At 66.4% G+C, this 25,278-nt stretch overlaps 7 protein-coding genes across 10 annotated transcripts; 2 read left to right on the top strand and 5 right to left on the bottom strand.

The window, feature by feature from the left end:
• Positions 1-265: 265 nt before the first annotated feature.
• On the top strand, positions 266-4,812 carry PRRT3 (proline rich transmembrane protein 3). The gene is made up of 4 exons (XM_066195641.1): positions 266-324; positions 1,108-2,216; positions 2,303-2,443; positions 2,903-4,812. The coding sequence occupies exons 2-4, from the start codon at positions 1,127-1,129 to the stop codon at positions 4,639-4,641; spliced, it is 2,970 nt and encodes a 989-aa protein (XP_066051738.1). The 5' UTR covers positions 266-324; positions 1,108-1,126; the 3' UTR covers positions 4,642-4,812.
• Positions 4,813-4,870: 58 nt separating this feature from the next.
• On the bottom strand, positions 4,871-8,829 carry CRELD1 (cysteine rich with EGF like domains 1). 3 transcript variants are annotated; one of them, XM_066195647.1, is made up of 10 exons: positions 8,725-8,829; positions 7,313-7,395; positions 7,124-7,234; positions 6,948-7,039; positions 6,668-6,844; positions 6,484-6,579; positions 6,311-6,394; positions 6,102-6,197; positions 5,875-6,018; positions 4,871-5,764 (listed from the first exon to the last, which is right to left on the bottom strand). In XM_066195647.1, exons 1-10 carry the CDS (start codon positions 8,737-8,739, stop codon positions 5,544-5,546), a joined length of 1,119 nt encoding a protein of 372 aa, XP_066051744.1. In that variant the 5' UTR covers positions 8,740-8,829; the 3' UTR covers positions 4,871-5,543. The 3 variants fall into 3 exon arrangements, with proteins under 3 accessions (XP_066051744.1, XP_066051743.1, XP_066051745.1); XM_066195646.1 differs by lacking the exon at positions 8,725-8,829 and adding an exon at positions 7,868-8,053; XM_066195648.1 differs by lacking the exon at positions 8,725-8,829 and adding an exon at positions 7,868-8,053 and having other exon boundaries at positions 4,871-5,378.
• IL17RC (interleukin 17 receptor C) lies at positions 8,727-13,322 on the bottom strand. The gene is given in 20 exon segments (XM_066195642.1): positions 8,727-9,226; positions 9,228-9,358; positions 9,800-9,838; positions 9,908-10,003; positions 10,137-10,194; positions 10,272-10,340; positions 10,449-10,561; positions 10,670-10,715; positions 10,799-10,849; positions 10,929-11,113; positions 11,214-11,268; positions 11,417-11,479; positions 11,671-11,810; positions 11,969-12,013; positions 12,080-12,191; positions 12,374-12,747; positions 12,832-12,853; positions 12,927-13,229; positions 13,232-13,294; positions 13,296-13,322. Coding segments are annotated over 20 exon segments (2,469 nt in total). The 3' UTR covers positions 8,727-8,749.
• Positions 13,323-13,484: 162 nt separating this feature from the next.
• On the bottom strand, positions 13,485-17,933 carry IL17RE (interleukin 17 receptor E). Its single transcript, XM_066195644.1, is given in 17 exon segments — positions 13,485-14,586; positions 14,756-14,857; positions 14,933-14,984; positions 15,062-15,130; positions 15,202-15,350; positions 15,472-15,517; positions 15,617-15,664; positions 15,830-16,017; positions 16,107-16,173; positions 16,274-16,342; positions 16,424-16,563; positions 16,635-16,758; positions 16,835-16,941; positions 17,038-17,193; positions 17,674-17,689; positions 17,770-17,910; positions 17,913-17,933. Coding segments are annotated over 17 exon segments (2,103 nt in total). The 3' UTR covers positions 13,485-13,978.
• An 85-nt stretch (positions 17,934-18,018) lies between these two features.
• On the bottom strand, positions 18,019-19,193 carry JAGN1 (jagunal homolog 1). Its single transcript, XM_066195839.1, has 3 exons — positions 19,108-19,193; positions 18,807-18,904; positions 18,019-18,726 (listed from the first exon to the last, which is right to left on the bottom strand). The coding sequence occupies exons 2-3, from the start codon at positions 18,893-18,895 to the stop codon at positions 18,264-18,266; spliced, it is 552 nt and encodes a 183-aa protein (XP_066051936.1). The 5' UTR covers positions 18,896-18,904; positions 19,108-19,193; the 3' UTR covers positions 18,019-18,263.
• RPUSD3 (RNA pseudouridine synthase D3) lies at positions 19,170-21,126 on the top strand. Of its 2 annotated transcripts, none has more exons than XM_066195838.1 (9): positions 19,170-19,301; positions 19,658-19,725; positions 19,800-19,844; positions 19,935-20,031; positions 20,120-20,227; positions 20,295-20,379; positions 20,449-20,575; positions 20,658-20,797; positions 20,891-21,126. In XM_066195838.1, the coding sequence occupies exons 1-9, from the start codon at positions 19,210-19,212 to the stop codon at positions 21,047-21,049; spliced, it is 921 nt and encodes a 306-aa protein (XP_066051935.1). In that variant the 5' UTR covers positions 19,170-19,209; the 3' UTR covers positions 21,050-21,126. The 2 variants fall into 2 exon arrangements, with proteins under 2 accessions (XP_066051935.1, XP_066051934.1); XM_066195837.1 differs by having other exon boundaries at positions 19,174-19,301; positions 20,879-21,126.
• Positions 21,127-21,440: 314 nt separating this feature from the next.
• TTLL3 (tubulin tyrosine ligase like 3) lies at positions 21,441-24,967 on the bottom strand. The gene is given in 10 exon segments (XM_066195679.1): positions 21,441-22,358; positions 22,431-22,866; positions 22,940-23,186; positions 23,262-23,410; positions 23,478-23,646; positions 23,898-24,005; positions 24,103-24,147; positions 24,150-24,216; positions 24,284-24,412; positions 24,557-24,967. Coding segments are annotated over 10 exon segments (2,676 nt in total). The 5' UTR covers positions 24,965-24,967.
• Between the last annotated feature and the right edge of the window lie 311 nt (positions 24,968-25,278).

Here is a 25,278-nt window from a genome sequence, read left to right as displayed (position 1 = left end):
CCCCCCTCCGCTGCCCCGCCGTGTCCTGGCCCCCGGGAACCTGCCCTGGTGCCCCTGCGGAATGCACGTCCCGGAGGATCTACGCCACGGGGAACGCGCCCCCGCGAGTCCACCCCAGCTAAGCCCCACGGACCCGCCCGCCCCCGTGCCCGGCCCTGCGGATCCCGTCCCGGCGGCGGCCTCGCCCGTGCCCCGCGCCCCCCCTCCCGGTGCGGGCGGGTTCCCGCGCGGGTGCCCGCGGCTCGGGGCGGCGCGTGACCGGCTGCCGCCGCCGCCGCCCGCTCCGCCGCAGAGCCCGGCCCGCACCGGCACCGGCACCGGCAGGTCAGCGCGGGGGCTGCGGCTCCGGGGACACCAGTACTGGGGCCGCCAGTGCTGCGGCGGGCGGCGGGAGGGGGCACCGCGGCACCGCGGCACCGCGGCCCGCGCACCGAGCGGCGGAGCCGACCCGACGCGCTGCGGGCGGGGTCGGCGGGATGCGGCTGCCGCACCGTCCCCGCTGTGGTCCCGCACCGATGGCGGCCCGATTCCGCAGCGCAGCCCCGCCGGTAACCCGCACCGCACCGCGGGGCCACCGCCGCAGCACCCTGGCGGTCCCGGCCCCGTTCCCGGCCCGGCGATTCTGAGCCGTGTGTGCGGCGGCAGCGCGGGGCACCGGGCCGAGCATCCCCGCCGGGATGCGGCCGGGACGCACCAAGGTGAACGGTGCGCGGCGGAGCGGGGCCGCCGGCGGCGGGGACATCGGGCGAGGACACTGGGGATGGAGAACCGGGGAGAGGACACCGGGAGGGACGCCAGGATTGAGCACCGGGGAGGGGATATTAGGGATAGGGAACTAGGAAAGGGATGCTGGGGTTCGGCACCACTAAGCACCAAGGATCACCCACACCGGAGACACCGGGATGGGGAACACCAGGGGACACTGGGAAACGGAAGACTGGGAATGGGGCCACTGGGGACGGGCACAGACCCGGAAAGGGACAGTCAAGCCACTGTCTCTCTCCCTGGGCAGTGGGTAGCCAAGGGCACAGCAGCCTCACAGCCAGTTGCACAAGTTACCTGGGCAGCTGCCGTGGATCCTGTCTCACCAGACCCCCATCCCCACAGGGCCAGCTCGGTATTCACCATGGCTGCAGCACAGCTCGTCACCTGGGGGATGCTCCTGGCCACCGGGGTCCCTGCCAAGGCCCAGGGGGTGCTGCAGGAAGGACTGTCCTTAGGTGGGGACCCCTTGCACAGCCCTGCCTGGGTACAGCAGTGGCCAGGCCCATCCCCCACCTGGGAGGCATCGGGAGAGCCGAGCGGTGCCGGGGCCCCAAGGAGAGAGCGCTGGGGGATCAAGAACGCCGTGCACTGGTCCCCACCACTGCAGACGGAGGGTGGCACCAGGGCACCCCTGGAGATGGAAACCACTGTGACAGGCGCTGATACCAAGGTCTGGAGGGATGGCAGCACAGTCCCGGCTGTGACAGAGGAGCCGCTTGTTGCCTGGCGAGGGCACGAGGCTGAAGGCCAGGACAGCCCCCTGACCCATGGTTCTGCACTGGGGACACCAGGCCCTGAGGTGTCCACGGACAGAAGGGCAGACTCTCCAGGGCCACCCTGGGCAGGACAGGGCCTGTCTCTGTCCAGGCAGAGTGTCTCCAAGACAATCAGCAGCCCCAGCCCTCAGCCAACTGTATACACCATTGCCCTGGACGCCACGCCAGCAGCGGGGATGAGGACAGCAGATGCCCACACAGCAGCAGAGGGACACGCAGCGGCCCCAGGCCTCTCTCAGGATGCACAACTCCCTTCAGCCAGCAGCCAATCGGTCCCACTGGGCACAGACCCTGTCTCTGATTCCACAGGCACAGGGCCAGCCTGGGGTCTCCATGCCGGCCCTGGCTCTGCACAGCCGGCGGACAGCTGGAGGGACACGGGAAGGCCCCCCAGCCCCTCCCCGGCCCAGCCCAGCTCTGCCCCACAGCTGCGGCACGTAGCCCCGTCCTGGGGGCTGGCCGAGCCCTGGACTCGAGTGTTCCCATCCCACCAGCGCAGCACCCGGAGGGCCCCACTCAGCCACGCCACAACCAGCCCTGGGGATGCAGCCCCCCGCACGGACCCTGGGACTACAGGGCAGCAGGGACCCCAGCCCGGCCCAGGGTCTGTCCTCAGCACTGGCCCTGTGCCACCCCTCGCCTCCAGCACAGCCACCCCCAGTACCCCGAGCAGAGGTAGGAGCCAGCGCAGTGTGGGGGGTCCCCTTGGTGGGGACCAAGCCCCCGCAGGTGTCAGTGCCCTGTTCTGCTCTCTCTTGCAGGGTTGCTGCCCGAGGAGGACGTCGGCTCCCCGCAGCAGGTCCGGGGTGCCGTGGGGCCTGTGAGCGTCCCAAATGCCACCAAGACGACCCCAGAGCCAACGGCACACCCCACCGCGGGAACTCTCGGGACAAGGCACCCAGGTGATACAGGGCTTCGTCCAAGCCCATCAGTTCTGCAGACGCTGTGGGAGCCCACCCCCAGGGCATCGGGGCTGTCGGGGGGGGGGGGGGGGGGGGGGGAGATGGCAGCTATCTTGGGCTGCCCCGCCGGGACACAGTGACACCTTCAATCAGGATTGCCACCTGACAACGGCCCTAATCTACTCCTGCCCGCAGGGATTAGCGCTAAATGCTCGGTGGGTGGGCGCTTCCCCAAGGGGGTGGGGGACGTGACCGGGGATGTGCCACTCCCTGCACTCCGCGTCCTGACGGAGAACCCCGGGACACACCGGTGAGCATAGCCCCAGCCAGCACCGGGCATCCCCCGCTGCAGTGTTGGGGTGCCACAGCTGATGCAGCCCAGTGTGGGGTGCAGGTGTGGGCCGAGTGCCACCAAGCCCCCCACTTCCCCCTGACCGTCCCCCTCCTTCCTACCTGCAGACACGTCAGGGACGCAGACCCCAGCCTCCAGCACTGCCACCCCCTCGGCCACTTGGCGACGGGCAGGGATGACCCCTCAGCCACTCCCCCGAGATCCACCATCGCCGAAGCCACAGCCCAGCCGTGCCCCCCCGGCCCTGGCGGCCAACACGACCGGGCTGCGCTGGGCCGAGCTGCGGCACCAGCTGGGCTTCTCCTGGGAGGCCCATGTCTACGGAGTGGCTGCCGTCTTCCTGCTGCTGGCGCTGGGCTGCCTGGCCGGGTTGGCGGGGACAGCCATCCTGCGGCCCCCACACCTTCCCCACGTTGTGGGGGCCCACGGGCTGCTGCTGGCCGCCTGCCTGCTGCGGGCCACCTTCCTGCTGCTGGATCCCTATGGGGCACGGGGCCGCCTGCCCACTCCGGCCCTGCTGCTGCTCAGCACAGCCCCTTTTCCCCTGCTGCTCGCCGCCTTTGCCCTCCTGCTCCAGCGGCTGCAGCGCCTGGCCCAGTTTCAGCTGCTGCCATCCCGGCTGCGGGGGCTGCCAGCGCTGGGGACTGTTGCTGCCCTGCAGAGTGCGGTGATGGGAGCCGCCGACCTGCTGCCGCCTCGGCTGGGCCTCACCGCCGCGCTGGGGCTGCAGGCGCTGGGCTGCGTGGCGGGGGCTCTGCTGCTGCTGGGGGGGCTCTGGGGGTGCTGGCGGCTGCTGCGGGCGCCCTGCGAGGGGCCGGGGCCGCAGCCGGGGGCGCGGGCGCTTCTGGCGGCAGCGGTGGCGGGGCTGCCGGTCTGCGGGCTGCAGCTCTACAGCGCTGTGTGGCTGCGTGGGGTCCTGGGGCCCCAGGGGCGCTTCTCCCGGCCCGGCTGGGCGGCACAGCTCTGGCTGCGGATCGGCGAGCTGGGCACGGCCGCGGCGCTGCTGGCGGCCGCCGCCGAGCCTGTGTGCTGCCGGTGCCGCCGCCGGAGCCCCGCCGGCCACTCCTGCTGGGCCAAAGCACTGCGGTACTTCTGCGCCGGCCGCAAGGCTGAAGCACCCGAATACCCCAACAACTGCTACGACTGGGCCGGTCGCAGCACCGGTGGCACCGGTGTGGAGCGGACACCCGCCAACGACATCTCCAAGAACCTCATCCGCAACCCGGCGGAGCAACTGCCCCTGCGGGCTCTGAAGGACAGCAACGAGGTCTGGGCAGCTGGCACCGGGATGCCGGGGCTCAGCCCCAAGTGCCCCAACATGCTGGCCGCCCGCTCCTGCGCCGCCTTTGAGCAGGGCTCGTCCCCCTCCCTGGGGGAGCTGATTTTCCGCCCGCCGTCCCCCATCGACCTGCGCCGCAGCATCGACCAGGCGCTCTGCCGCCGCCACCTCCTGCACGACGGCCTCTTCGGCCGGCCCCGCCGCGGCTCCGGCTCCTCACTGCACGGCTCCCCAGCTCCCGACAAGACCCCCAGCTTGGGGCGCATGGTGCGCTGCAGCTCGCTCACGGAACTGCCCGGCCCCCGCCAGCCCCCCGGCACCATCACTGTCACCGTCACCGCCTCAGCCAGCTCGCTGGAGAGCAGCTCACTGAAGATCAGCTGGAACCCCTGGCGCCACGGGCTGTCGTCGCCCGACAGCCTGCCCCTGGACGAGGCGCCCAGCCGGGCCCCTCTCCTGGTGCCCGCTGGAGCCCCCGGCTGGGAGCGCGAGGGTCCCCGCGCCTTCCCAGCCCTTGGCAAGGCGGTGGACTCCCGCAGCCTCTCCAGCGACACCATTGAGCTCTGAGCCCGGGACAGGCAGAGACTGAGGGCGCAGGAGGACGATGAGCCCAGCTGTGAGGGCGCGGAGGTCTGATCCTGCGCTCCTGTAGGGCCGGGCAGGGGCGGTTCCATTTGTGCCAAACGAGAGAAATAAAGAGTTTATGCTGGGAGGAGACGGTCCTGTTGGCATGTGAAAGCCGTGGTGGGCAGCAGCACCCCCAACCCCTGCCGATTCCCACCCAGAGCAGCCAAGCTGGGTGTGCAGAGCTTTATTTCCTGAGATATGGACACACGGACAGATGGGCACACCCCGACGGACGAACCACGGACAAATGCAATGGCCACACTCATGCATCCAGCAGGGCCCCCTCACCAGCACAGCACCCTGCCAGTGGTGAGAGGTCCATGGCCCCCCAGCCTGGGAGGGGAGATGGGCTCTGCCCAGGGATGGGGGTACAACTATCCCAGCCACACAGCTCAGGGCATGGGGGAACCCAGCCCCCAGTCTCCCACAGGGAATGGCCTCATGGGAGGGGAGTCCTATGGGGCCAGGAGCCCCAGCCTGGGGGCAGATAGCAGGTTCCCTCCCTCACCTGCCCCTTCACCCCCTCACCTGTCACAATGCCAGGCCTCTCCTCCACAGCACGAGGAGCTGGGGGCAGCATGCTGTGCCCCCCACACGATGCTGCACTGCCTGGCATCACCCCTCCAGCCAGAGGGGGCTATGTGGGAGCCCCCAGGAACAGGTACTCCTGGCTCATTCTGCAGGGACAGGGAAAACAAGACCCTATGCTAAGGGGGGCTGGGGGACGCATGCAGGGCACAGCATCATGTGCAGGATGCAGCCTTGGCAGCCAGCCCTGCTTGGGGGAGGCCCTGCACCCCAAGCTGAGTCTGCCCCTCCGCTTGCGCCCAGCAGCTCCAGAGCTATCTGCCCTTCATGAAGCCATCGAGGACACGGTCACTGCGGTCAGAGAGCCAGTAGCCGGCCATGGCAGCCACGGCCCCGATGAAGATGGCCGTGAAGACCATGTCACCCTTGGCAGCCAGCGTGGCGAGGGCACAGATCATCACACCAAAGAACATCTGCTGCAGCACCACCACCTCGTCATCAGTCACGTCATCAAAGAAGCCCTTCTCTGGGGCATCTGCATGGACAACACTCATGGGAGGGCACAGCTGACCAGCAAGAGCCCCCCAATGTGTCCCACACCCCCTGCCCAATGCCCATGTCCCCCTGCACTGCATTAGGCCATACCAGGGGGCTTGTCCTCGATGCACTGCCCGTCTCGGCGGATGTGGCCTTGGGCACAGACACAGCGGTAGCTGCCCTCTGTGTTCTCACACACCTCCTGCACCCCCGTGCACACCGGCTCCTCGGCACTGGCACACTCATCCACATCTAGGGGGGGAGGCAGGGCTCAGGCAGGGCTTGGGCAGTGAAGAGAGGGCAGCACGGCCCCCCAGTCCATGGGAGGCACTCACCCAGGCACTTGGCTCCGTCCCGCCAGTAGCCCTTGTTGCATTTCTTGCAGCGAGCTGGCCCAGCACCCATACAGCCGATGCAAGCCGTAGAGCAGTCTGCCTCAGGGAAAGGAGCCAGGGCTGCTGCTGGAGCTCCTTCCCAGCCCAGCCAGGGTTGGCCCCAAGCAGCAAAGAGCCACCTGCACAAAAACCCCCCACCTCCCCCTGACCTCGGCACTCGTAGGAGCCCTCCGTGTTGACGCAGTACTGGTTGGCTCGGCAATGCGCCATCTCCGTGCCACACTCATCTATGTCTGCAGGAAAGATGGGGACAGCCCCGCTGAGCCTCAGCTCTGGGGACGCAGCCCCCACGGCCCTGAGCTCATCCCTGGTCTTCACTCACCAATGCAGCGGTGCTCATGCAGCACCCAGCCCCTCTTGCAACGAAGGCAGCTGGAGTCTTCGGGCCCCGTGCAGCGTCCGCATGCCTGGTAGCACTCTGCAGGCAGGGAAGGCAATGTGGACACAGGCAGGGAGGAGCTGCCTGTACCCAGTACCTGGGCAGCACTGGTAGATCTCCCACCTACCAGCACACACGAGGTGGCTCTTGTTCCGTGAGGCCTCATAGTAGCCGTCACCGCACTCGGCACAGAAGGGGCCACCGTAGCCCGGGCTGCAGACGCAGAGGCCGGTGCCGCGGCGTGTGCCATCGCCATCGCATCGCCCGTTGCCACTGCAGGGCTGCCGCGGCCCACCGGCACAGGCTGCACAGGAAGAGACCAGCCGGCTGGCAGCCGGGGCGGGAGGCAGCAGCCAGGGGGGCCCCTCCAGCCCCACCAGCACCCCGCTCATCCCACAGTTACTCACACCGGCAGTCTGGGCCATAGGTGCCGGGCGGGCAGCAAAGCATCAGCCTGTCCACACACAGCCATTGGAAAAAGTCAGGGTGCTGCTGGCGCCTGGGGAGGGGGAGATACAGCACTCAGCCCCCTGCCATCCCTCTGTGCACCCTGCCATCCCCCTGTCCCTGTCCCCAGACTCACTCATGGAACCACCACTGCTCCACGTGCTCCTCACTCCGCTCCAGCAGTTGGTGGCAGGCGAAGTCTGAGGGGGCACAGACACCCTCCAGCACTTCCAGCAGACGGGTCTCACTGTGGCAACACGGGCCAGTGTGGGATATGACTTCTGGAGCAGCTGAGCTCCCCCAGTACCTCACTGGAGTCACTTACCTGTGCTGGTACTTGGACAGCTTCTCCTCCTCCCAGGCTGTGTTACCCCCACCAAAGCCTTCATGCTCTGTCCGCTCCAGGCCCTGGGTGCATGAGGGAGTGGCAGTGCAGGCATGGGATCCCTCCAGTAGGGATCCCTCTACCCGCAGGGTTCCACGAGACACATCACCTCCAGGGACCTGCCACCCTCTCCCCTCCCCAGAGCCCAGTCATTGTGCCCCTGGGAATGCTGTAGAGTGCCTCCACTTCACCACTCTCTTGCCCAAGCCAACCCCCTACCGGGCCCTGTCACCACCTTTATTCCTCCGGCCTGTGATGCCTCTGGGCCCCCCCAGCCACATCACCCCACCCTGGACCCCCTTCGTCCCCGCTCACTGTCACCTCCAGGCCGTGCCCCCCACGTCTGCCACCCATGGGCTCCTCCCGTCACAGTCTCCGGGCCCCCAGCTCCCCCCCGAAGAAGCGGCTGTGTCACCCCACACCCCTCGGTGCCATTACCCCCCGTGTGCCCCCGCGCCGCGGCCTCCATCATCCCCGTGTCCCCCCGCCCCGCACCCTGAGGAAGCTGTCGGCGAGGCCGCGGCAGGCTCGGCACGGCTCGGGCCCGTCTCGGTGGGGGTCGGGGTCGGCGTGAGCCGCCAGAAGGACCCCCCCGAGGAGGGCGGCCCCCAGGAGGGCCCCCCCCAGCCCGGGCCCCCCGCGCCGGGGCGACCGCGGCAGCAGCGGCAGCGGCCCCATCGTCCGCCCGCCCCGCCCGCACCACGTGGGCCGCGCCCGCTGACTCAGCGCCGCCGCCCCCGCCAATGGCCGCGCGCCGCCGCCGCCAGCCCTCCGCTCCCAGCCAATCCGCGCCGCGCCCTGGGCCCGCCCACCCGCGCCTTAAAGGGGCCGCGGGCAAAGGCCCGGGGCGGGGGTAGCGCGGATGGGCTGCGGTCGGTGACCCCGCACGGAGCGGCGCCGGCTGCCCGGAGCGCACCGGCCCTCCCCCGCCTGGCCTGGGAGGGGCCCTCAAACATCCCCCCCACTCCCAGCCAAACCAGGCCGGTTCACCTTCCACCCCTGCACTCAAACTGGTCCAGTTCCCTCTTACTGTACCCAAATTTGCCCAGTTCCCCCTCATATCACCCTAAACTGGTCCAATTTCTTCTCACACTTCCCCCCGAACCGTTCCAGTTGCCAATCATCCCCCAATGAGCTGATCCAGTTTCCCATCACCAACCCAAATTGGTCCAGTTCCCCATCCACCCTCCAACCAAATACACCACCTTCCCCTTCACGACCCAAACAGCCCAGACCTCTTCCTGTCCCCACCCCCTATACCTCCCTATCATCCCTCTTCATGCCGTCCCAGTCCACCCCATCAGCCCTTCCCAACCCACCCCAGTCCCAGCTGGACTCAGAGCTGGACTCACACTCAGCAAAAGCATTGTGACCCCTTTATTCCCCTACCGCCCGCTGCACAGCCTCGGCCACCGCCGCCACGCATGGCTCTAACCACCGGCTCCTTTGCCGAGCTGGTCCTGCCAGTGCCTGCAAGAACCCCTCCATCTCGCTGGGCAGTGCGAAGGCAGGGGCTGCCCGCAGCGCGGGGGGCACTGCCGGCACCAGAGCCTCCAGCCGGGCCACCACATAGTGCCCGTTGGCCATCGCCAGCACTGGCACGGCACAGGACAGAGCCGCCGCGAACACCTCGCATGGTGCCACAGTGGGGACATCATCAGAGTCAGGGCTGTGCCGGGCCCCAAGGCTGCTTTCAGCGGCCCTGGATTCTGGCACAGCCCTGGCCCCTGTGTCCCACTGTAGTGCAGCAGCCATGGCTGCCGGAGAGAGGAGGAGGATGATGGTGTCACTGTCACGCAGTGCCCGGTGGTGCTGGGCATGCAGCCAGGGCAGTGGCCCCAAAGCTGCTACCCCCGCTGCCACCCCCCGGTGCTGCCACCACCGTCAGCCCCAGTGAGTGCAGAGCTGCCATCAAGGCACACGCTGCCCGCTCCGCCACCGGCTCTGCTGCGTGCACCAGCAGTGCCCGCCGGCCTTGCAGAGGACCTGAGGGGAGGGGGATCATCAGTGCCTGGATCCCTCTAGGCACCCTGTACCCACCCTACGGTAGGAGGCATGCTGGGAAGCACCCACGATGGGGGAGACCATCCCCTGCCTCTGTTGCCCAAGCCTGCAGCACCCCCTGTACCCAAGCAAAAGAACAGCCACAGTGGGAAGCAGCCAAGACTACCACTGACATGAGTCCCCCATTCCCTTTGCCAAAAACTTTACCTACCCTAAGGGACAGACACAGTGGGAAGCAGGTTGCAATCTGCCCCCTCCCACCCCACATGGGGTTCTCACCCTCTTCTGTGTTTCCCTACACCCCTACCTACCCTGTCAGGCAGACAATCCTGGTGGGGACTCCCTCACTCTGTCCTCTGACCTCTCTAGGATAGGCAAAGACTGCCCACTCCCCCCGAGGCCCCAGGCTCAAGCCATACTCACCCTTGGAGCCATAGCCAGCCCTCAGGGATTTCAGCCATCCTGCAGGGAGGAGAGGCAGTGAGGTCCCAGGACCAGGCCAGGCACAGCTCCCAGAAGTGCACCACTCACCTTTCATGTCCTCCTTCTTCATCAAGAGCAGCAGAAGGATACAGGCGGCTCCCAGTAGCACCCCCATCCACACCAGTGCCCAGTGGGTACGCAGGTCTGCAGGGCAGGATCTGCATCCACCAAGGGCCCCTGGCACCCAACAAAGGTCTCCAGTGGCTCCACAGGGGGGGTCCCCTCCCTCAGCCCTCTATTATTCTTCCTCTCCCCCACCGTGGTTGTCAACACTCACACTTGTGCAGAGGACAGGCCCAGAGCGCAACCCCAGTGCTGTTCGATGGGTGCCACAGCTGTGGGGGACATGGGACAAGGACATGTCAGACACCACCCAGTCTCTGCTCACTGCCCATTGACTGCTCACACTGACCTGCTGGCACTGCCCCACTGCCACATCCTGCTGCAGATCCTGCTCCAGCAGCCCAGGGTGCCCTGCTCCCTGCAACAACACAGCAGGTCAGACAGCAGTGCCACCACTGCCAGGCACAGGGGTCCCTGTGCCACCAGTGCCACCGCTGCCAGGACATGGGGGTCCCTTCCGCTTTACCGTGCTGGTGAAGCTGGCAAGGGGTGTGCAGGCACCCCTCTCCACGGCACACAGTGAGGCATTCTCCCCATGCTCCAGCAGCAGCAGGTCATCAGCGCGGCCGGGCAGTGCTTCTGGGAATGTGCCAGGGGGCTGGGTAGGTGGTGAGGGGAGGCCAAGGAGGGCTCCCCCCCAGCTGGACCCGCAGGCTGCCCCTACCCTCCCACCCCAGCAGTACTCACGGTCCCGCAGGCACTGCATCAGCCGGACCTGCCCACTGCTCCACACCTGCCCCAGAGAGTGGATTATTAGTGCCTTGGGATGATGCGGGGCTGCCCGTGGGGCAGCTGTGGGGCAGAGTGGTGTCCTACCTGCACACAGAGGTTGGGGTGTGGCCGCAGTCCTCCAAACTCCTGGGGTCCCTGTGAGTGGAAGGGATACTCCATAACTGTCACCACCATCCTTCACAAAGTCCCCAGCACCCCACAGAGCCCCACTCACCTGGCCCCTGGCAGGCTGCTGAAGGCCAGGGAGTGGTTGGCAGGGCCCGGAGGGCACTGGCTGCCAGCAGGGCACCAGCTCAGCCAGGAGGTCGCAGGGGGCTGAGAGGGAGCAGGTCAGCACCTGCCCCTCAGTGTGCAGGACCAGCTGGCTCTGCGCCCACAGTCGCTCCCAGGCCTCAGCATCTGCAGCGGCACCAGGAGAGGGGTGTCACTCCATGTGGTGTTCCCTCAGGACCCCCTGTGTCCCTCAGCCCCCCAGAGCCCAGCCTCAGAGTGAAGGTACCATGAGAGAAGGGGCACAGGGTGGTCCGTAGTGGGTCCTGGGTTTCCGGCCAGACCTGGAGTGGGGAGAGAGACAAGAAAAGTATCCATGCTGTGACCGTGACCTGGCTGGCTGTCTTGGGATGCCAGAGGGAGACACGTGGAGCTTGGAGCCCCTCTTTAGTGGCATCCTGCCACCCCCACAGTGCCCGGTCAGATGCCCACCTGCAGGCAGAGGCAGGGCAGCACCTCATCGGCGGGCAGGACATAGTTCATGGGACTGCTCTGCTACCAGCAACCAAATGCGGGTCACCCCGTGGCAAATCGCCCAGCAGGATCACCCAGGGAGATCTGCTCCCAGGGGACCCTCTCCCAGCACACTGCCTATAACACAGACACGGCTTCTCGGGAATGGGGAGGAGGGCAGCGACTCGAGAACAGACAGGGTAGGGGGGTCAGGGAACAGGGTGCATACTCACTGTGGTCACCGCACGCCCCGGCCCACTGGTGCCATGGCTATAGTTGTGGTAGAGCCAGAGTGTGTAGCTGTGCCCTACTGCAGCCCCCTGCACCTCCACAACCACCTCCTTCTGTCCAGGGAAGACCCGCAGCCTGGGCACTGTATCAGAGGCAACTCAGGTCACCCAGCCCCTGGCACTGCCTGCCCAGCACCATGGCACAGGGCAAGGCATTCCCAGGGTCACTCTCAGCCCTGGGATCCATTGCCCGGCTCTCCCCAGGGGATGCAAACTGAGGCAGGGTGATGCCAGCACCTACCTTGGCACTGGGGGACAGCAGCCTGTGCTGCAGGCCACGAACAATCTGTGGGGACAGTGAGTCAGTGGGCAGGGGGGCTGGGGTCACTGCAGGGGACCTGCCGGGGCTCACCTGGCACCCGCTGCTGCTGGCTCAGCCTCTGCCGGCCCCGTGAGTTGATGTATGCCGAGATGTGGAGTTCGGAGCCCAGCGGCGCCTCAAAGCACCGGAAGATCACCCAACCCTGGGCAGGAAAACCACCACTCCACTGCGGTGAGGCACCAGCACCGCCAGCACCCACCTCCCTGGGGCACGGGAACGGGACCCCCACGCCACAGAGATGCGCTGATGCCAGCACCCACATCCCCAGTGCCCAGGGACTGACAGTGTCGAGACACCCACCCCCGGCGCCCCGCATCTACGTACCACGGTCGGGCCGCGCAGCGTGGGGCCCAAAGGTGCCCAGACCTCCACGGCCACACAGCGGGATGAGGCATATGCATGCCCAGAGAGCAGCAGCAGCCCAGTAACGTTGGACTGGGACGAGGTGGCCCCAGTCACTGGGGACCACTGTCCCCCATCACCGCTATCCTCTGTCCCAGAGGTGCCTGGCTGCACGGAGAGGTGGGACTCGGTGGCAGTGCTGGTGGCAGGTAGCAAGGCCAGGCGCACGCGTGCCTCCAGGCAGGGCACGCAGGCCGTGGGCTCAGCGCAGCGCAGTGCCGGCTCCAGCCGCAGACGAGCCAGGGCGAGCCCGTGCCTGGGCCCCGGGGGCTCTGTCCCACACAGCACATCGGTGTCTGGGGGGACAGAGAGGGCAGCATGAGGGTGGAGTCCCTGTGCCCTGGGTGGGGTGGTGGCTGTGGCATGGTGATGGCACTTACCCAGGAGGCGGCAGGTGAGGCCCTGGGGGAGGCAGGGGTGAGGCCGGTGGTGGTGCCAGGTGCCCGACGCCTGCGCGCTGATGACACCAACCCACCTGGGAGCAGGCCAGGGTGTCGCGGGGGTCCCCACGGCCACCCGCTGACCCCAGCACCAGCACCAGCAGGAGCTGCCCCAGTGCGTGCATGGTGGGGCCGGGGCCTTGGGGTGCCCCGGCCCCACGCTGGCTACTCCCCAACAGCCTCTCTCCTGGCTCCACGGGCCCCACCGCCGCCGACGGCTCCTGCTTCCTGCTCTGATCCCGGACACCCGGGTCCTTCCGTGGCGTCAGTAACCGCCCTGGGGTGGGGCCTCCTGTTCCCGCACCGACCACGGAGGGCTCCGTGCTCCGGCACTCTTGGGGAGCGATTGGGGCCGCACAGGGACGAATTGGCTCCATGCCACGGGCGCGATGCCAGGCTGGCCCCAGGCAGCCGCAGCGGCTGTGGGACATGGTGTGGCGCCCGTGCCGGTGCAGGCTGTGCCCAGCCGGGTGTGTCGTCTCTCCGTGCTGCAGAGGACCACTGGGCAGCCCCCAACCCTCCAGGGCACCAACAAATACCCCCGCTACACCAGAGAGACAACAGGGCAGGGTGAAATTACATATTTATTGCTTCCACCCCAGACCAAGTCCTGCTGACAATGCCAATGCAAAGAGCAGGGCCAAGCTATGCCCAGCACCTGCCCCTCTAGCCACCTGTGCCTGAGCAGGGCAGGGAGCCTCTCCATCTCTCAGCTCCTTCCTGCACCACCCCAACCCCTTGCTTGGCTGCGGCGTCCAAAGGGGCTTCTATAGGCTCTCCTCTGGAGCAGGTCCCTGTATGGGAATAAAGCTGCCCCTGCTCAGGACAGCATCTCCACTCCTGGCCACAGATGACCAGTTGGATGCTCGCTCTGGCCCCAGCAGCACGCTCCATGACTGAGGCCAGTCCTGCTTGGACCCCTGCAGCCCCTTGCCGGGACACCCATGGGCAGCCCTGCTGCCGCCGCAGTGGGCGCACACTCACCTGAGCCCTGCCTTTTCCTAGCAGAACGCCTGCCCTCACCGGGGGGCTGCGCCCAGCCCTGCACTCCCTACAGCCATGCCCAGCTCAGGCCCAGCCTGGGCACTCAGGTGCCAGAAGCTGCCCCGGGGGGTCGGGGCGGAGGACTGCCCTCCCCAGCCCCCACCTCCAGCAGCCGATGCAGGAGGCCCCCCGCCCTGCCCCGGCGGCAGCGGCGAGGGGCCGGGGGGCTGCCCCGCAGGGCACCCAGCAGACCGGGGAGCTGTCGGGGCAGGCGGTAGGTGGGCAGGGGCCGAAGGGGTCGGGGGACATCGCGGGGGCTGCAGAGCCGGCTGAAGTACGCCAGGACCCACCCGCAGCCGCGGCCCGCCGCACCCAGCTCCCCGTGCAGGCAGGCCATGGCTGCCCCAAAAATGTCATGGGCATCCCCGGGCGTCCCGTCGGCCATCCCGACCTGCCACCGATGAAAGAGCCGGGCACTGCCCCGGCTCCAGAGGAGGAGGACAGTGCCACGCTGGCGGCCCACGAGGCCCCGCTGGGCGTACAGCCAGGGCAGGGCGCCCGCCTGACCCAAGCCACCCGCTTCCCACAGGTCCAGGCGCACGTCACAGCCCAGCCCTGCGCGCAGCCGCTCGGCCAGGGCGCACACCAGCCCCAGGTGCTCCTCTGAGTCTGGCGAGTATAGCAGTAGCACGGGGCGCCCGCCAGGGACACCTGCAGGATGGAGGGGACAGTAGTGACAGCTCAGCTCCGTGTTTTACTGGCATCCCCTGGGGACACCCTGGCATCCAACAGCATCTGCCACCCACCAGCCAGGGACTGGCACCCCTGGCACTCCAGCCCTTCTTGCCTCCCTCCTGCAGCCCCCTCGGGTGCTCCTCACCATCATCTGGCCTCCAGGCACCACGGCAGTTGAGGAGCAGCACAGTCACCACCAGTCCCAGCGCCAGCACCAGCCCCAGCAGCCCGAAGTGCCTGCGGGAGACTGGGAGAGGGGGAGTAAAGAGGGTGTCTGCCCATTTCCACTGCCCCCTGAGTCCCCTCCAGGACCCCCTCTCACCATCGGGACAGAGCAGCTGCTTCCGAGCAAAATGCACGTCTGAGCGCCACACCTGGGGAAGGGGCTGGGTAAGAGGGAGATCATGTTGGGTCCCCCATAGCACAGATGACAGCACAAGGGTCACCTTACCAGCACGCAGCTGCCCAGGATCTGCACTGGCAGCAGCAGCACCAACTCCCCGGGAGCAGAGCCCTCTGGCTGCAAAGCACAAGGGCAGGATCAGTGCAGGTCTGTCTCCACCATGTCCCCCCCAGCCCTGCACCACTCACCTGTGTGACAGTGTAGAGTGGGGCCTCGGGTTCACACTGCCCACCCTGGCGCTGGCACAGGGCTGCGCTGAAGGCTGCGGGGATGCGGGAGGTGAGGTCCAGGCGCAGCTGGAGTCCCCAGACACTCACTGAGACATTCCAGGCAGTCTCTGGCCACCAGAGAGAGAGAGAGAGCAGACGTTGCAGGATATCCAATAGAGTGAGGGATGCAAGGGACCCCAGGGAAGGGCTGCGCTTAGCACAGGGCTGCCTCCTGCCCATAAGGCTCACCTGACTGGTGGGGACACTCCACATGGCTGCTGTTCTTGTAAGAGAACTGAGAGGAGGTGGGATCAACAAAGGGCAGGGTGAGCTGTCCTCATCTGTCAGAACCACCACCTTCTGAGATGGTGCCCACCCCCACACAGAGGCTTACTCGGAAGCAGAGCTGGGGGTGCACGTCCACCTTGTCCAGTATGTACGCCTGGAAAAAATGGAGAGTGTGTCACCGTTAGCATCTCTGACCCACACAGCCCACAGGCACGCCAGCGCCCACCCACTGTTCTATAGGGACCCTGAGACCCACTGAATGCCCCAGCCGGGGGCATGGTTCCACATCCTGTGACACCTCAAGACCAGGAGCCCTCACCTGCTCATCCTCACTAGCTGTGGAATTGGGGATGTCATGACAGGCTGCAGCCTCATCTGCTGCTTCCTTCCAGCAGAGGGTGGCCCGTGGGTGCAGGGGACAGCTGGCATTCAGCACCATCACCATCTGGTCCTTGCTGCTGGTGCTGTAGTCATGGAAGCGCACCGAGGACCACAGCTCGGGACCATCTGTGGGCCACCACATCAGTGGGGTGGGGAGACACGGAGGGACACCCCTGGGACTCAGCTCCCCCCCACCACAGGCACCAGGCACTCACAGGCATCTGGCTGGTCACGGAAGGGGCAGTGTTTGCTCCGTGGGCTGTCATGGTGGGAGTAGGAGGCCTGGGGCAGCAGAGCAGGATGGTCAGGGCAGGATATGCCTCCTCCCCTCATGTGAGGGCAGAGGAAGGGGCTCTGGTGGCTGTAGGGGAGGGCAACCCACCTCAATGCACAGGCAGGGCACCAGGAACTCGTACGGCAGTGAGATGTGGTGGCCTCCCGGCACCAGCACCTGCAACACGGGGGGAGCATCAGCTGGCAGGGATCGTGTCCCCCAGTCTGGGATGGGGGTGTCAGGGGGCAGAGCCGTTACCTGCTGGTGGAAGGGCCAGGGCAGCTCCTCACACTCCAGGACCAGCTGGTGGCACAGCCGCACCATGAGGGCAGGACCCGCGGGCACCCACACCTCAATGGCTCGCACCTCAGGGACCCAAGCATGGGTAAAGACAGGCCCTGCAGAGCAGGCAGGGTGTCAGCTGGTACCGGCGTCCCCCCAGGACACCTCCCAACCTCTTCAGTCTCACCAGGTGGCTCAGCGGTGATCAGATGGCTGCGGCTCAGGGTGAAACCCCGATCTGGGATGGTGTGAAGGGAGACGAGGACTTGCCGCCCGCTCTCTGCCGGGAAGCAGTCGAACTGCACTTGCCACTGCGAGAAGCAGAGGGTCAGTGGGGGTACTCCGGGCCTTGGTGTCCCCCGGCTCCACCGCCCACCGCAGACTCACCGTTGAGCTGCCCAACGCCCGGCGTCGCTGCCAAACCTGCAGCCAGCCAGCCCGGTTGGAGGCCAGCTCCAGGAAGGTGAGCTGCAGTCCCCGGACACCGCCGAGCTCTGCGAGAAACCGGCGTGGGGTCCTGACACGGGTGGGGGGACGAGGCGTGTGTCCCCTGCCGCGGAGATGCCCGGCCCCGCCACCCGCGCCCGTACCTGAGGTGGGGAGGGCCAGGCGCACCCGCAGGCAGGGCTGGCAGGGCTGCGCGGGCAGGCACAGCCGGGCACGGCTCAGCGACAGGGCGGGCGGCTCCAGCGGCGGCCCGGGGCGGGAAGGGCGGCGGCAGTGGGGGCGGCTCAGCGTCCTGTCGGCTGCAGGGGGAGAGCAGACGGGGGGCGGCCGTGTTCTGGGGGTCCCGCAGGCAGCAGGAGCCCCGGGGACTGGGAGTGCTCGGAAGGGGGAGAGCCCCAGGGGGTCCCGGGAAGGTGTACTCGGAAAGGAGGTGCCCCGGGAATCCAGAGCCCTGGCAAACCGGGAGCCTCGGTGATTCGGAGTCCTCGGAAGCGGGAATCCCGGGGGATCGGAGGTCCTCGGGAACAGGGAGCCCCGGCGATCCGGAGTCTTTGGAGGAAGCGGGCAGCCCCAGGGGCCAGGAAGCTTCGGGGATCAGGAGTCCTCGGAAGCGGGGAGCCTGGTGCCCCGGAAACCGGGAGCACCTCCGCCCCCACCCCCATCCTCCAGGACCCAGTAGCCGCGGGCAGGGGAAGCCCCACCATCCCGCCGCACCCTAGAGCCGGTATCGCCGGGCGGGAGCAGCCCCGCGCTGACAGCCCTGCCCCGCCGCTACTCACCGGTGGCCCGGCACTCCTGCAAGCAAAGAGACGGCGGTGAGCGCGGCGCCGCTCGCTCCCCACCTTCCCCCGCCACCTCCCTTCCCCGGCGCTCACGAAGTTGGCGGAGACCCGGAGGCGGGTCACGGCGGCCCCGGTCCCGGACGGGAGCAGCAGCAGCAGCAGCGCGGCGGCAGCAGCGAGCAGCACCGGGCGCCCCATGGCCGAGCGCCGCCGCTCCCCGCCCCGCCCCGCCTCGCCCCGGGCCGGCCCCGCCGCATTCCTCCACCGGCACGTGCGGCCCCGCCGCTCCCCAACCACCCCCCCGCTGCCAGGCGGCGCTTCCTGCGGCGCAGACACGCGTGGGAGGGCGGACGGTGCTTTATTTCCACAGAGCAACACGCGGAGGAAGGGGCACGCATCCCAGGGACCCTCCACGGCTCCCGTCCTAGGGGTTCTCCCCCTTGCATGAGAGCCCGGGGCCGTGGTGTGGCTCAGGCACCCCACCCCGTAGTCCCCGAGGATCCCCCACCCACCGGAGCTGCGCCAGCGCTGCCCCACAGGACTGAACTGCAGAGCTTCAGCACCTCACGGAGCCCACCTAGCCCCACTCATTTCTTCTTCTTCTCCTGCGTGCTAGTAAACCAGGAGTCCAGCAGCTTCTTGCTGTAGTAGAGTTGCCAGCCATGCACCTGCGCGGCCACCACCACCACCAGGTACATGACAGAGACGGCCGAGAAGCCGAAGATGAAGCGGTAAGCTTTGCCGTGGCGGTACAGCTGCTGTGCCATGGGGAACATCTCCATGGCCCCGTAGATGAGGGGAGCCACGGAGAAGAGGCCGGTGCTGATCATCGAGAGTACCAGGTAGCTGATGTTGTTGCGGGGGAAGGACAGGAGGCCCAGGAGGGAGGGCAGGATGCTGAGCAGGTAGGGATACTCCCACTGGTAGGGCATGGCCACCTGGTCGTGGGGCAGCAGCTTGAGGTGCCCCACGACCATCTGGGCCAGGAGCAGCAGCCAGAGGACCACATGCGTGTAGATCAGCTTCTTGATCTCCGACTTGAGGGTCACGCTGCGGAGAGAGTGTGGGGCCATCACGGCCTGCTGGGGTGGCGTGTCCCCCCCCGGAACCCCGGGAAAAGGGACACTTACCTCATCTGGTAGTGCGAGGCCACGCGCTCCCGGTGCTGGAAGTCGCTGCCATCGGTGCCGGCGGCGCGGGGACCCCCGCGGGAGGCCATGGTGCTGTCCTGGGGAGACACGGCGTCAGGCGGGGCCGCCTCCCTGCCCGTCTCCCCAGCGCAGCCCCGGCACAAGCCCCCCCCCGGGCCTCCCTCCCACAGCGACAGCCCCGGGGCTCCCTCCCCGTCACCGCCCGGCCCTCCGGGACATCCCCGGGGTGACCCCCCCCGCGGGCGACACGCCCGGCGCGCCGCTCCCCGCCGTGCCGCACCTGCGGGCGGGACCCTCTGCCCGCGCTTCCGCTGCTCTATGGCCGCGGCCGCCGGCTCCGGATGCCGGCGGAACCGCTCGGCGCAGGCGCGGCGGGGCCGCCATGGCGGGGACCGGGAGCGCCGCCGCTGCCGCCGCGCGGGGACTGGCGCGCCCGGGACCGGCAGCCCGGGGCGGGAGCGGTGTATACAAGGGGTGCGTTCGTGGGTGGAGTGCGTGGGTACACAGGGTGCGTGTGTACACGGGGTGCACGCCCATGGTGTGCTGGCGCCTGGAGCTGCGCACTCGGGGGGGGCTGTGGGAGCCCGTGGGGGACGCGTGGGTACAGTGGGGTTATGAGGTTGGGGTTATGGGGGGGTTGTGGTATTGGGAACGTACTTGTGGGGTTACGGATGTGAGGACAGGAGTTGGGGAAGCATGAGGGTGCAGAGACACGTGAAGAGGAGGGTGGACAGTGGTGGGTGAGATTTATGGACACGCAGAGTGGGGTGCAGGGTAGGTGGCTGAGGGAAGTCCCACCTGTGTCCCCCTGCCCACTCCATCCCCTGCAGGTGGAGACGGCTGCTGGGACCCAAGGAGACGCTGAGGCTCTTGGAGGGCTCCGTGGTGCACCGGGAAGGTACCTGCGGCAGGGGACAACGGGGGAAGGGAGACAGTGAGTGAGGTACATCCTGACCAGACTTCCCTCACTAGGAGCCCTGCTAGCGCTGAGCAAGCCCCCAGGCCTCCCCATTCTGGGTGAGTACAGGACAGCAATGGGGCATGTGCAGGGCTGGGGGTGTCTGTGTGGGGGGCTCAGCAGGTGCTGATCCACCAGCATCTCCCCAGGGCGCCCTGGGGACCTGAGCCTGGATGCGCTGCTGCCGGCACTGAGACGACGCCTGGGCCTCGCTGCTGAGCTCCACGTGGTGAAGGCTCCGGCCAGGTCTGGTAGGAGGTTCCAGGCTGGAGGTCCTGGGGTGGAGCTGGGGTTGCTTTTCCCCCTCCAGGTCTCAAGCAGCCATGTCCCACAGGGAATATTCTGGCCTTGTCCTCCTGTCCAGCTGCTACCACACCACTAAGAAGCTCCAGCAGTTCTTCACCAATGCTCGCCAGAGAGGCCAGTACCCTGCCACATATCGGTGAGTCCTTGGGACCCTGCCGTGTGGCATGGGGGTCCTATCCCCTTCTCACCACCTTTCCCTGCAGTGCCATCACTGTGGGAGTCCCGGCAGAGGTGGAGGGTGAGATCTGCACTGGCCTGTGCTGGCAGCAGCAGGGGGACAAAGCCATGGTAAGGAGGTGCCAGCGGGCTGGGGGCACTGGGGATACCCCAGGGAGTGCTGAGGGCTGTGCTCTGCAGGTGGTGCCAGTGCCAGCCCCAGGACGCCGCAGCCTGGCCAGGAAGGATGTGAAGATCACCCAGACACACTACCGAGTGCTGAGCACCATGGGGGGCTGTGCCCTCCTCCAGCTCCAGCCCAGGACGGGTGAGTGGCCCCTCAACACCTCCACCACACCAGCCATGCTTTCTGACCCCTGCAATCTCACCTTCTCCCTGTTCCTCGCCAGCCTTCCCAGAACAGCTCCAGGTGCACCTGACACTGCTGCTGTGCCCAGCCCTGGGTGACCATGAGCACTCTTCCCATGTGGGCAGGGTGCTGGGAGTGCCCTTCTTTCTGACCCCTGAGACCACCCCGACCCGCACACAGGTACGTGGACAAGGTGGATGCTGGGTGGGGTATTCAGCACAGCCCTCAGTGATCCCACTGAGCTGTCCACTCACATTGCAGGTACTGGACAAGGAGTTGCTGTCCCGGCTGGGGCTTTCTCCACGGCAGGTCCATCACCTCCCACTTCACATCCACCTGCAGGAGCTAGTGCTGCCCGAGGGCCCCCTCTGTGCCCCCCCACCACCCTACTTCCAGCACACTCTGCACTGTCTGGGGCTTCCTGAGCACTAGGAGCCCTGGTTCTGCAGGGGGATACCCACTTCACCCTTCTGCTCTCTGCCATCCCATTAAAATCCCCCCCCTGCTGCCTGCGTGGTTTAGTACTCAGTTCTTTCCTTGGCACACAGAGGATGCCTTTCTCTTGGCTTTCCCTCTGGCATTGCTGGGGCACCAGCCCTGCCACCACTCTTTGCCTGTCCTGATTCCAAGTGCTAGAATGCAGCAGTGTCATCACCCACCGCAGCTCTGTCTGGCAGGGGTGACCACAGGCAGGAGCAGAGGCAGTTTTTCCTGCCTGCTCTCTGCCCTGGCAGCCCCTGTTCCCACCCACAGCCCCATCCCAGGGGCAGTCCTAGCCCTCCCCACAATTCTCACACACAGAAGGTCCGAGACAGATTCCTTATCACAGAATTGTTTTAAAGCGTGCATGAGGGAGGAGGTGGGTACCACGACACAGCAGTGGGAGCTCTTTAGGATGAGGAGTAGCTGGGTACTGCAGTGTTGACTGGGCAAGGACAGGCAGAGTGCTGTCCACTCCTGGGGGTGTGTCAGTGTCCCGAGTCTTCTGCATCCCATTGGGTGCTGCTGTGTGCTTCTGGCCCAGGCACGGGGTCCTGGTGCTCTGTGTAGACCGAGGTTGTTGCAGGGGCTTGGCAGGAGTGGAGCGTGCATAACCCTGGGATAACCAGGGGTTGCTGGGGGTTTCCCGGGGTGGTGGCACAGGCACCCAGTCCAGGGGACAGCCACTGATCCGGGGCTGTGCAGGCTGGGGCTGCCCAGGCAGGTGACCAAGCCTGCACCCAACAGAGGAGACCCGAGGCTTTGGTGGTGCTGGGGCATCGGAGCTGGGGGAAGAGCAGTGGCTCTGGAGCAGTTGCTCCAGAGCAAGCAGCTTCCGTGTTGCTGTTCTGGGCGGGGTCAGCTGGGTGGTTCTGCGCCCTGGGGACACAGATGGCTTGGAGGCACTGGGCACTGTTGTAGGAGATCCCTGCCGTGCTCTGTGGGGCACCTGGGTGCTTGTGCTCCCTGGGGACACAGTTGACCTGAAGGCACTGGGCACCTTTGTAGGAGGTCGAGCCCGTGCTCTCTGGGGCACCTGGGTGCTTCTGCTCCCTGGTGACAGGAGGAGCTTGGGGACACAACGCACAATGGTGAGGAATTGATGCTGTGCTTGCTTGAATACATGGGTGGCTGTGGCCCCTGGGTACACAGGGGTGTGGGGCTTCTCCTGGGTTTGCTGCGCTGCTGGCTGGGGATTCTTCAGGGAGCAGCCTTTGACCATCAGCTTCACACGCTCTGACAGAGGCTTGGGCACAGCTGCCTGCAGGGAGACAGCAGGGAGTGTGGGCTCAGGGCGCCTGGGCGGTGTCTGCCCGCCGTCCCCACAGCCTACCTCCTTGTAGATGAGCTCAAACACTCCAATGGAAGAGGTGGGCTTGTCCTTGCGGTCAAGCACGAGGCACAGCATGTCCCGCTGGACGTTGGCACAGAGCCGCCGGGTCACTGCTGAGAAGGGGCTCATGGTGGGGCAGGAATTGATCTCCAGCAGCCAGGGTTGGAAGTCCTCCCCAACAAGGAAGTGAGCCCCATAGAGCTCGAAGCTGCCCTTGCGGAAGCGCATCTGGTCCTGGGCACTGCGCAGAGCACTCAGGATTGCCGCCTTCATGCCGGGCACCAGCACCTGGTGCCAAGCATCTGCCTGCCCCAGCTGTGCCAGGTATTCCTGGAACTGCTTATTTGACCAGATCTTGTCACGGGGCACACGGGGGTCCTGGTCTGGTGACGTCTTGTACCACTTCTGGACAGAGACGTTGCAGAGGTGCCTGGCACTGGGGCAGGGAGAGGGGGGCTGGGTCAGGGGGTGCCAGGGTGCTGGGGTTTGGGGAGCTGGGGGGCACTCACCGCTCCAGGTGACACAGGGAGAAGGGCTGGGAGCAGAAGCGCAGGTAGCAGTCTCGGTAGAACCAGACGGTCAGTGGCTTCCAGTCAGTCACAACAAACCATTGCCGGATGTCGAATTTGGTGCTGAAAATGGTCAGCAGCCGCTCCACGTACTTCTGTACCACCCATCTGCCCACGTGTACCGAGGGTGCTGTGGAGCTCCATGCCAGCTGCAGCACCTCCTCCAGCCGTGTCGTGCAGACGATCCCTTGGGAACACAGTGGTTGTGAGACCCCTCCTAAATGGGGAGCTTCTGTGTGCTACCCACTTTCCCCAGCCTTACCCCTGCCTTGGGATTCAGCACCAGGCTTGAGGATCCAGATGTTGAACTTGCCCTCCATGTCAAGCTGGGGCAGCTGCTCTGCCAGGTTCCGCAGCATGTTCTGGCACTCCTTCCGCTGCTGCTTGGTCAGCACCAGCCCTACCCCCTCACTGTGGGGGTAAAGGGGGCCTCAGCATCAGCCCTGCCACGGTGCCCCACATCCCACTCAGCACTCACTGTGCCACACGGTAGTATCGCTGCAGGAAGTGCTTCCAGTCAATGCACGTCCTGCAGGGGGACGGCGTTCTCCTGTCGATGTCCTGGTGCTGCAGAACGCCCAGGTGCTGCTTACAGACCTCCAGAGCTTCCTCCACCAGCTAGGGGTACAGGGGGGAGCCTGGCTGTGCTGTGGAATGCTTGGGGTGAGAGACATGACTCCTGTGCCAGCCTTGGGGCCAGAGCCTCCCTGTGGGATGGTTGGCTTTGGGTGCATGGGGATGGGGTGGGGAGCAGAGCACCTATAAGGTGGGCCAGTAGAAGGGAGTGGAGAATCCCAGACCACAGCCACGAGCAGAGGCTGTGCCTCCAAGCTCAGCCATCAGTTGTCCCTAACTCTACTCTCTGCCATCACCCCCAGCTCCAGCTCCACGTACTCACCTGCTCCCTTGGCCGAGTTTGGGACCTGCCGAGTACTCACTGGCCTGTCCCCAGCCTCCTCCAGGGCCAGTTTGAGCAGGCTGCGTGCTGGTGTCAGGCGGAAATCCTCTGCAAGAAGGAGGCATCATCCCCAGCCAGTCCTGCACAGGACATTGGAGGAGTGGGAGCACAAGGAGGGGCAGGACGGCAACAGCCTTCAGCTCACCAATGAAAGCTTCTTGCTCATCCATGATCCCCAGCCGGTAGCACCGGGAAAGAAGGTGTTGGGGTCAGCTTGCTCAATCCACGGCAGGTTTTGCAGGCTGAGGCACAACCCCTCCTGTTCAGAGGAGGTTGTCAGTCCCTACTGGACCCCATCTCCCTCCCCAAGGGCTGCAGCCTCCCACCTTGGTGGTGAATGCATCCCCCCGGGCATAGTGGTTCACTATGTTGTCCTGCTGCAGCAGCTCATCATCAGTGGCATCAAGGAAGTTGGTCCAGATGAAGTTTGGCAACCGGTCCCGCACCAGGTAGGACTGGCAGAGGGAGGAAGCCAGGGTGGGACACAGAGCCCCTGTCCCACCCTCATCCCTTGTCCAAGGCTGCACCCATGGCTGGGGGTCGCAGGGGAACTGTGCTGGGGGCAGTGGCAGAGCTCAGCCCCAGCCCTCTCTGCTAACCATGAGGTCATGGATGCCGTTGGAGTCCTCATCACACTGCTCTTCCTCCTTCTCAGCAGGTAGCCATGGGTTGTGCAGGGGGTCTGTGGTGCCCAGAAAAGGCTGTGCCCCACCATGTGGGTTCAGCAGTGCCTCCCTCTGCCCACCACCACCAGTACTTGGCCCTGTCTCCAGCTGCTGCTTGTTTTGGTCACCATGATGCTGCTCCAGCTGTCTGCCCATGCCGGGGAGCTTCTTCTCCACCCAGCCCTGGGCTCGCAGCTCACGGCGGATGATGGGGTAGGGGCCCTGTACCGTGAAGATCTTCTTCTCCTGTGCAGAGACCAGTGGGCTCAGCCTGCCCCACTCCTGGTTTCTCTGGCTTAGCTCTCCTGAGCCAGAAATGCAATAAATGCAAGCAGGTGGCATTTGAAGGGTGTGAAATCAGGTCCCTCACCTTAATGGCTATGTCCACATGCAGCTTGGCCTTCTTGAGCTGCTCAAGCTTAAGTGAGGGCCAGCAGCCAACCTGGTGGCTGGTGGTGGTTGCTGCTGAGTGCCCTGTGAGGACAGCCCTGTCTGAGCCCACTGTCCCCATGCCCCCAGTCCCACAGGGCAGGCATAGAGAGGTAGAAAGCACTGACCTGCCTGCTTCTGCCTGACCAACCTTCGGGCCCTTGAAAGGGCAGTCTCTGACCTGCTGAACGTTGTGCCAGTGTCCCTGGTGCACTGCACAGTCCCAG

This window comes from Chamaea fasciata, unplaced genomic scaffold (genome assembly GCF_029207755.1).
Source record: "Chamaea fasciata isolate MVZ Bird 193981 ecotype frontalis unplaced genomic scaffold, bChaFas1.0.hap1 SCAF_13, whole genome shotgun sequence".
NCBI lineage: Eukaryota > Metazoa > Chordata > Aves > Passeriformes > Sylviidae > Chamaea > Chamaea fasciata.
This window is presented reverse-complemented; position numbering and strand designations above follow the sequence as displayed.

What these genes read in the sequence shown, in the direction of transcription:
- PRRT3 (XM_066195641.1), top strand. Translation starts at nt 1,127, where the DNA reads ATGGCTGCAGCACAGCTCGTCACCTGGGGGATGCTCCTGGCCACCGGG. An exon ending in CCCCAGTACCCCGAGCAGAG is followed by an intron (nt 2,217 to 2,302) that starts GTAGGAGCCAGC and finishes TCTCTCTTGCAG; the next exon opens with GGTTGCTGCCCGAGGAGGAC. An exon ending in TCTCGGGACAAGGCACCCAG is followed by an intron (nt 2,444 to 2,902) that starts GTGATACAGGGC and finishes TCCTACCTGCAG; the next exon opens with ACACGTCAGGGACGCAGACC.
- CRELD1 (XM_066195646.1), bottom strand. Translation starts at nt 8,050, where the DNA reads ATGGGGCCGCTGCCGCTGCTGCCGCGGTCGCCCCGGCGCGGGGGGCCC. An exon ending in CTGTCCAAGTACCAGCACAG is followed by an intron (nt 7,235 to 7,312) that starts GTAAGTGACTCC and finishes GTGTTGCCACAG; the next exon opens with TGAGACCCGTCTGCTGGAAG. An exon ending in GGACGGAGCCAAGTGCCTGG is followed by an intron (nt 6,019 to 6,101) that starts GTGAGTGCCTCC and finishes CTCCCCCCCTAG; the next exon opens with ATGTGGATGAGTGTGCCAGT.
- JAGN1 (XM_066195839.1), bottom strand. Translation starts at nt 18,895, where the DNA reads ATGGCCTCCCGCGGGGGTCCCCGCGCCGCCGGCACCGATGGCAGCGAC. An exon ending in GCCTCGCACTACCAGATGAG is followed by an intron (nt 18,727 to 18,806) that starts GTAAGTGTCCCT and finishes CTCTCTCCGCAG; the next exon opens with CGTGACCCTCAAGTCGGAGA.
- RPUSD3 (XM_066195837.1), top strand. Translation starts at nt 19,210, where the DNA reads ATGGCGGGGACCGGGAGCGCCGCCGCTGCCGCCGCGCGGGGACTGGCG. An exon ending in GTGGTGAAGGCTCCGGCCAG is followed by an intron (nt 20,032 to 20,119) that starts GTCTGGTAGGAG and finishes CATGTCCCACAG; the next exon opens with GGAATATTCTGGCCTTGTCC. An exon ending in AGCAGGGGGACAAAGCCATG is followed by an intron (nt 20,380 to 20,448) that starts GTAAGGAGGTGC and finishes TGTGCTCTGCAG; the next exon opens with GTGGTGCCAGTGCCAGCCCC.